Source organism: Vulpes lagopus, chromosome 22 (assembly GCF_018345385.1).
Source record: "Vulpes lagopus strain Blue_001 chromosome 22, ASM1834538v1, whole genome shotgun sequence".
Taxonomy (NCBI): domain Eukaryota; kingdom Metazoa; phylum Chordata; class Mammalia; order Carnivora; family Canidae; genus Vulpes; species Vulpes lagopus.
Window position 1 is genome coordinate 20,708,303 of NC_054845.1, and position 8,541 is coordinate 20,716,843.

Sequence of the window (8,541 nt, forward strand, 5' to 3'; positions counted from 1 at the left end):
TAAAAGGGGGAGCAGTTTCCTCGGATATTTTACAAATGAGTTTATCTCTTTAGCCTTGTACACACCATTTAACACACACATATTCAAAAAAGGAAAAAAAAAAAAAAAAAGAAACGTCAGGGAGAAGCGAAAGAAGTCTGCCCCCATCAATGAAATGGTTACTGACCCTCAGAAGAAGGAAAAGAAAGAAGAAGAAAAAAAAAAAAAAAGAGGAGAAAGAGAAACGAAATGTACATACAAAAGAAATTGTCCTTTGATTAAAAAAGATTCATCACCATTTCCAGCTCTGTCGGGAGATCTCAGCTTCTTCTAACCCCTCAAAGAGGAGGTGACAATGTCGGGCTGAAGATAAACGGAGAGAGAAAGAAAGAAGTTTTTTCTCTGTGTTTTCCCCCTTCTCTCTCTCCCTCCCTGGCCCCCTCCACGCCAAGCCCCCTGCAGAGTTCAAGGCGAGGAGGAAGGAAAAGCACTTTACAGGTGGGTCATTCCGAGCCCAAATCCTGCAAACAGATCGGCTGATAAACAAAACCAAGAAATGAGAGAGAAGGAACACCCCCCTCTCCTCCTCCTCCTCCTCCTCCTCCTCCTCCTCCTCCTCCTCCCCCTCCCCCTCGTCCCTTTGGGATGGTCTAGTAGGAAAAGTCACTCAGGAATGGCACCACGTACTTTCAGGAAAGAGGAAAAAAAAAAAAAAAAAAGAGGGAGAGAGAGAGGGAGAGAGAGGTCAGTCAGTGCTACAGCAATGCGATTAACCAGAAGAGAAAAAACTTGATCCACCGGTTCCTTAAGAATCGACCAAAAGCTAAGACAAGAAAACTGAAAGAAAAGGTGGGGGGGGGGGGGTGGAGGGGGGGGCTGGTAGGAGGGGAGGGGAGGGGAGGGGAGGGGCGGTCAGATCGCAGCCGGGAGCCTAGGCCAACTGCACTGGGCGGCTTTTCGCCCTGGGCACACACACAAAATAAAATAATAAAAATAAAAGGGGGAGGAGGGGGAAAAAAAAAAAAAAGGGAAAAAAATTAAAAAAAAAAAAAAAAGAGAAAGAAATCAGATCTTAATGCCACCGCTTTCGCCCATACTGGAACCTGTCAAAGTGATTGAGCGGCTGCCTTTGCACATGTGTCATGCCAGCTTCTTTTTTTTTTTTGCTTTTTTTTCAAGAATTCCAGCAGGATCTGGATATTACCTTCCTTCCACCAGGACGGCTGGCTGCAAGGTATCTCAAGCTACCCAGTCTCCCTCGGAATTCGAGTTACAACAAAGCAAGGCGAGCCCGGAGCCCTGACAGCCGCGGGGCCGCGGAGCCGCGGGCGGGCGGGCGGGCGAGCATCCCCGCAGGCCGGTGCCCCGAGCGGCCGGACCCGGGGCCCCGCTCGCCGACGCGGGCTCCCTCCCTCCGGCCGCCGCGGAGCCGCCCGCACGAGCGGCCGCCGTATTGTCACCGGGACCGCTCCGCAGCAACAAGTCACTTGATCACAGCACAGTGCAAAACGAGATGCTACAGAATCACGCTCAACTTTGAAAACACTCCCCGCCCCCCCCCTGCAAATCAGACACGCGTATTTATAGCCCATCTAGGAACCAGAAGACAAATAAAACCGGAGCGGCTCTTCCCCACGCCGAAGCCGAGCGGAGATTTACCTCAGCAGTGCAAGCAGTAAAATAATCCCATCACCCTTTTGTGTGTGTTTACTGTTACTGTATCGCCTCTTTCTCTCTCTCTTTCCTGAGCCTAACGTGTGTTTGTGCACTGCGGTGGGTGGTGGAAACTAAGGCAGTGGATCTGGAGCTAAGGGTAATCCTGTTTTTACTTCCTCCATCTTCAGCGAGGAGCAGGGTTAGCCCGGGACAGCTGGTCAAACCCCGAGAAACCGATCCGCCGGAGCCGGAGCCGGAGCCGGAGCACATCTCCCCCGCCGGCCGGGCTCGCGCAGACGCCCGCGGGCGGAGGGCGGGCCGGCGGCGGCGGCGGCGGCGGCGGCGGGGCCCGGCGCGCGTGCGTGTGGGTGCGGGGGGTGCGCGAGCGCGCGTGCGCGGGTGCGCGCGGGCCGGCGACGGCGCGTGTGCGCGGGGCTGCGCTCTGGGCCGCTCGGCGCGCTCGGCAATCGATTACAGGACAAGTGCTGCCCGGCGGCGGCTCCGCGGCGCGCGCACTGCCTCGCGCCCCCCCGCGCGCCCCCGCCCCGCCCCCCCCCCGCAGCGCGGGGGGCGGGGGGCGGGGGGGGGGCGACCAGGTAACCTGCGGCCCCCAGCCCGCCCCGCGCGCCCCGAGTCCTAATAAACCTCACGTTCTCCGCCGGCCGGGGAGGAGGGACTGCAGCGGCGGCCCGAGGTCCATGCCGAAGTTTTCTTTCAAACTGCGATTGGCGACGAGGCCGCGCCCGGGGAGCGGGGCTGCGGCGTCCACCCGCGGCCCCGGGGAGCCCCGCGCGCCAGTCCCGGGGAAGCGAGGGCGCGAAGGGAGGAGACGGAGCTCCACTCTGCAAAGTGCCTCACGGTGCAAGTTTAAAATTAGAGCGTTGGCTTCTGCTTGCGGCCCCCGGGGCTGCTGCGGCGTTCACCGAAGCCCGGGGTGGGGGGGGTGGGGGGGCTGAGGGTCCCGGGGAGCTCGCACGACCCCCCAGGGCGCTGCCGTCTGCACCGCCAGGTACAGCACAGCCTTCCTACCTCCAGAGTAGCGTCCTGGGGGGTGGGGGGGGAGCAAAAAAAAAAAAAAAAAAAAAGCATGTATCTTCTACAAATAGTAGCATGGAGCATCTAACTTGACCGCATTTGCAAAAAGAGGGAATAGAGGCTTCTATAATTAAAGGGAAAAGGAAAATGAAAGGAGCTGAAAATACTGAACTGTGGAGTCTGGGTGGCTTGAGTTTGAAAACACATGAAATTATCAGGACTGCCAAACAGCATTTCTGAGAAACCGTATCACAGATTGTGAAGGGGATCGATGCTGCAAGAGTTAGGAGGAGGCATCGTACTCCTACTCCTTTCAAGAATCCCAAAAATAGTCGCGGAGAGTTTTGGGTTTGTTTGGTCTTTTTTTTTTTTTCTTTTTTTTCTTCTCCTTCCCTGCTGTGGAAAGAGAAGTGCTGCACTGAAAATAAAGATCATCAAACTAGATCTTACACCCTAGGCTGTAGGTCTGTAAATGGTTGGGTCGTGTCTTTAGATAACGAGGTGGGAAGGGGAATCCATTCACATTAATAAACACTGAGTAATGGACACCGTGGGATTTGTGTAATAACTGTGCATATAAGTCGTATAATGATTACTTCTTTAGAGTTTGTTTCAAAAAAAAAAAACTTAAGGGTCTTTTTTTTTTTTTCGACAATCGTACAGAGAAGCTCGTTTCTGAATTATGGAAAATGAAAGTTGGTGCCATTGTGCAAACAAGATTGACCAATTTTCATTGGAGAAGGAATCAGTTGGGCTTAGGGCAGCAACAACTTCATGACAATCTTAAGAAAAATTGCAATTCCTGTGAGTCTATATATATATGTTTTTTTTTCTCTCTCTCTCTCTCCTATGAGTTATGTATTGGCAAGGCAGGGTTTGGGGGATCTTTTTAAGCCTATTATCTAAAGAAAAATCTTCCTAAAGTCTTATATAATTGAGGAAGACTGAAGACAGAATTCCACAAATCATTCCAGTCATCCCAGTAGACAGCAAAGATTTTAGTCCTAAATTATCTTAGAAAGTTGGAATGTTGTTCATCATACATAAATTTCCAAAACATAAAGGGAAACATGACTTCCCTGAATCGCCACAAGTCCTCTCTAAAACTTAAGCCTTGTGTTTTAAGGATCTGCAAAGAGGTCCTTGGAAAAGATGAATTAAGAAGGTGAAATATCTGCATCGTTTAAGCGGTCTCATCACTAGTGGAAGAGGATCCACTGTGAAGTCCTAAGGAACCATCCTCAAATTTCCCAAAGCTACTCGAGTTGGAATAGTCCTTACCCCTAGCTGGTTAGAGCTTAATTTAGCTCCCCTGAAAGCCTATCCTTTCCAGGAGTTAACTTTCATTGGCTCGGGAAGCACCAGAGGCACACTCTCTCCCTCTAGTGGCTAAGCATTCAGACACTTTACATTTGGTGGCCCTGTCTCCCCAAGACTGGGGGATTTAGGCAAGGGGCAATGGCTCCCAAATTTTAGGATGGCAAAGATCACATAACCATTTGTGAGAATTAGACCATTTGGGAGATTTTTCCCTGGTTTAATGTCTTACGTTTCTTTCTCATTTGCAGATCATAGTATGTCCAACTCACCCCAAAGAAGTCAAGGTTATGTTTACATCCTTAGACCAGGGGTTCTATTTTATCCTCTACTGTTGGATAATCCTGGCTCTGAGACTCACAATTGTACTTGTAGAAAGGAACCTTTGTATAAACTGTAGTAATTCACTGTGTTCACAGTTTTTCTCTACAGTATTTTTATAGCGGCTAGAGGATGTATTTATTTCCATCTTTTGCTGTAACTACAATACACACATTTTTAAAATACGTAGATGGTTATACTATGCATAAAAATGTGCCACCATGGAAGTGCAGTACTGTATAAATATTCACTTTGGGGAGTTAGGAGTTGGGGAGAAAACATACCCCACACCCACCATTTTTCAAATAGCTGCTTTCTCATCCTTTCTGTCCCATCCTACCAGAAACTGTGCCTACCCAGCACCAGCCCATATCTTGGCTCTTTGCACGTTTCTTTCATCGTACCATTTGTAAATATTTTTATCTGTTGAGTTTTAAAAGAAAATCTGTCTCCCCCACCAGAATGTCATCTTTTTTAAGAGTCTGTCCTGCTAACAACTGTTCTCTCACAACTAGCACAGTGTTTGGTACGTCAGTATTCAATAAACCTTTACTAAGTGGATGAATGTGGAGTTAATCACATACTCACCTAGCTTCGTATGTTAAACTGTTTTTAAGGGACAAAAAGGGTAGGATAACAAGATATAGTCTAATTTCATAAAGACTTTGGTCAAGTCTTGGCTCATAAGTAATGTTATGAACATCATCAACAGGTCAGCTCTCTGGCTTACATCCACAGGAAGAATGTGAGCACTTTGGAAAGAATATAATTTTTACAAATATAAAGAGGAAGAGTGGTTAAAATTGTACATCAAATATAATTTTCAGTAATATGCATTTATGTGACCTCTCTGTTTCATAAACAATTTATTTCACGCTAATGCCTGATAATGCGTAAACCAAGTTGACTGACAAAGAACGCAACAGATTTAATTCTGTAATCACTGAATGCAATTAGCAAAAGAACATTTTTAAAAGGCAGCATAGCTAAAAGGTACATTATGAAGGATTTTGTTTTCTTTGGATGGCTTATTTTATCTGTGTTAGATTTAAAGGAATTTTAATAAAAGTGAATTGTTGTTCAAGGAATTTACTCCATGGTTTTTAACTTTTGTTTTTAGCAGGGGACAAGAGGGGACAATTCTAAACATTGTAATACTTGCCTAATATTAAAGGGGAAATTTTTGGAAGTTAATTATATATTAATTATTTTTATTTAGGTGGCTTTGTTGTGCAGATATAGAACATAATCACCCAAAGTAGGTTCCCTAAAGTTACTTAAATCCCTGAAAAAGTTAAAGTTAACAAGCACCAGACACAATGTTTTAAACTGATTGCTTATTGTTTTATTTTTGTCAGGTGGTGGTGTTCTCTTTGAAGTGGTGTTCTCTTTTAATCGGGATGTGGAACAATGGTCTCATATTCTCCTGTCGACCTAGATTGACAGCATGAAGAAGCAAGCAGGCCAGAAATAGAACCATAATTTCAAAGAAAACATTCTAAGATACCAAATCCAGTTCATAAGTAAGGCATATTGATACCTCCCCAAGTACACTGATAATCTGGAGTCTGTTTGCATAGCATGTGAGTCCCCCATGGTAAGGGTCTTCTTATTCCATCCACCCTGAACAGTAGTTTCTTTTAACAATTCTTAAGAGTGTCACTTTGCAATTAGAGATAAGGCTCTTGTGCAAATACCCATGTCCCTAGAAAAGGTAACATTGTGACTTAAATTCACACTTTGATAGAATAATATCAGATTTCTTCTAGAGAGTACCTTTTGATGTAGAGCAGAAGATAAGCTATCTCTATCCCAAATGAGAATTACAAATTGTGGGAGTTAAACTTAGACCAAGGGGGTGAGGACTGGAGAAGTTTCTGAATCAAAATGAAAGTACACATTCTTAAAGATGTCATCAGAATATATCATAGTTGCTTTAAGATGCAGTTGTGTTCAGCATTATGAGGAAATGAATTCTATCAATGCAAAAATGAAGGAACTTTGGGCCGGGTCAAGTGTAGATAGCTGATGCTCAAAAAACAACTCTAAAACACATTGAGGAGAACATTCTTCTTAAACACCCTAAAATCCATGAACACAGAAAGTATAATGAGGTTAATGAATTCTCCAGTAAAGTGTTAGCACAAAAGAAGAAAAAGATGATTCAACTTTCTAAAGACACAGCTTACAAATAGAAGGGATAATTAATAAGGAGAACATACGTTGTCTACTGAGCAGTAAGTTGGATACAAGATAATAAACACCCTCTGGGGATAAGAGAGAAAACCAAAAAATGACCATTTGACTTTGGAGTTGATAAATGAAATTAGGGCATAGTAGCCTAGAGATTTATAATACCAATAGTGAGATTCTGCTAGAGATATCCATAGTCCAAAGCAGATGACAGGTTACATTGCAAGGCTAATACTTGGTAGTTAAACCAGTGCCAATAGGAGTATGATCCTGTTTTCTTTTGTTTTGTTTTTCAGTCCTGTGAAAAGCTCATGGAATTACATGTCCAGTTTTTGTGAGAAGCCTCTACTCCTTGTAAACCAAAATTCTTTCACAGTACAGCCAGAATCTAATCACATGTTTAAACAATCCTATATAGACTGAAGAAAATAGAACACACCAACAGAAAGTGAAGGAAAGGATCCTGGGATTCAATCTTCCCCCTTTTTATGACCAGATGGCGACAACCTAGGGAATTAAAAGCCACACAGGGATAGAAACGGGGAGCCGTTTCCTGCCTGATAATTCTGAAAGATGGCGTGTGGTTTGGAAGAGGGAAATTAATCAAAGAAAGGTCATTTACAGGTAGTAAAGTCAAATGTCACCTCCCCCAATTCTCATGACTTGTGGTTTAGAGAAAGGTTAGCTTAATATAGAGGTTAGTGTGGCATTCTGAACTGTCTCAAGACATGATATATGAAGATGAGAATAACACTATCGGTATCCCTCCCCCTAACAGCTATGTTCACGCTTCAAAAAGGAACTTAAAACTTGACGTCATGGTGAGGTACTAGACACCTGGGAAAGTCCCACTTAGTAGACTAAGGATATCATCAAAAGTCCTATAAACTATATTCCAGAAATTGCCTCATTGGAAGACTATGTTTTTGAAATACATCATTTTTGAGAAATCCTTATGCAGAATCTATAGCACTTAAGATTGATGATATAACTGATTTCAATGTAGTATCAGTGGGACTAGCTATATACCATCTATGCCATGGTATACCAGCTATATACCATGCCTATTTTACCATGATAGGCATTAACTTTACGCCAAGCATAATGATAAGCATGTTACATGCATTATCTCATTTAGCCCCGTAGTCCTTTTTAAGGGATAATATTAGCCCCATTTCCCACATGAAGAAATTGAAATGTGGATACATTATTATCTTTTCGGGGAAGCATATTGTCAGAGCTGGACTCAAAGACATGTTTTAAGTTCTAAAAAGCCCATGATGGTAATAACTACCATGATGTATTTACCAATCATACAGGACCACTGCCATAGTTAACTCCACCCCTTTGGGTAACTACTGTTCAATATTGAACCTGCTTGGAAGAAAACTCAAATGTCCATGATGTTCTTAGAAGTTTATTGAAATGTGGTATCAACATGGAACTCTACCAAATCCAGTGACTATCTGTGTGAAACATGACCTATTTGACACCTAATACTTTATCATCAGGTATTCATCAATACTTCCCTTGAGCTCTTCTGAACAAGTGAAAGACATGAGAGAACCACAGAGAGTGAGTTAAAAGATAACTACCCCATAAAGAATGAGTATCACAGTGTGGTACTGGCACAGACAGTGTGGTACTGGCACAAAAACAGACACATAGATCAATGGAACAGAATAGAGAATCCAGAAGTGGACCCTCAACTTTATGGTCAACTAATATTCGATAAAGGAGGAAAGACTATCCACTGGAACAAAGACAGTCTCTTCAATAAATGGTGCTGGGAAAATTGGACATCCACATGCAGAAGAATGAAACTAGACCACTCTCTTTCACCATACACAAAGATAAACTCAAAATGGATGAGAGATCTAAATGTGAGACAAGAGTCCATCAAAATCATAGAGGAGAACACAGGCAACACCCTTTTTGAACTCGGCCACAGTAACTTCTTGCAAGATATCCACGAAGGCAAAAGAAACAAAAGCAAAAATGAACTATTGGGACTTCATCAAGATAAGAAGCTTTTGCACA

General features: G+C 44.1%; 1 protein-coding gene and 1 long non-coding RNA gene across 12 annotated transcripts in view; one reads left to right on the forward strand and one right to left on the reverse strand.

Annotated features, from left to right (window-relative positions):
- IKZF2 (IKAROS family zinc finger 2) overlaps positions 1 to 2,609 on the reverse strand; it is a 155,304-nt gene extending 152,695 nt beyond the window's left edge. Inside the window, exons 1-2 of one of the 10 annotated variants that reach the window (XM_041737571.1) lie at positions 2,286 to 2,609; positions 276 to 342 (exon numbers count right to left, since the gene is read on the reverse strand). In XM_041737571.1, the coding sequence (XP_041593505.1) occupies positions 276 to 278 (3 nt within the window). In that variant the 5' untranslated portion in view covers positions 279 to 342; positions 2,286 to 2,609. Of the gene's footprint in view, positions 1 to 238; positions 552 to 1,183; positions 1,956 to 2,285 lie in introns of those variants that run through there. The other 9 variants (XM_041737574.1, XM_041737577.1, XM_041737569.1 and 6 more) reach the window with 9 other exon arrangements.
- A 630-nt stretch (positions 2,610 to 3,239) lies between these two features.
- Positions 3,240 to 8,237, forward strand: LOC121480722. Of its 2 annotated transcripts, none has more exons than XR_005985082.1 (3): positions 3,240 to 3,474; positions 5,667 to 5,905; positions 6,798 to 8,237. It is a non-coding gene; the product is annotated as an uncharacterized LOC121480722 (long non-coding RNA). The 2 variants fall into 2 exon arrangements; XR_005985083.1 differs by lacking the exon at positions 3,240 to 3,474 and adding an exon at positions 5,438 to 5,566.
- The last annotated feature ends 304 nt before the right edge of the window (positions 8,238 to 8,541 follow it).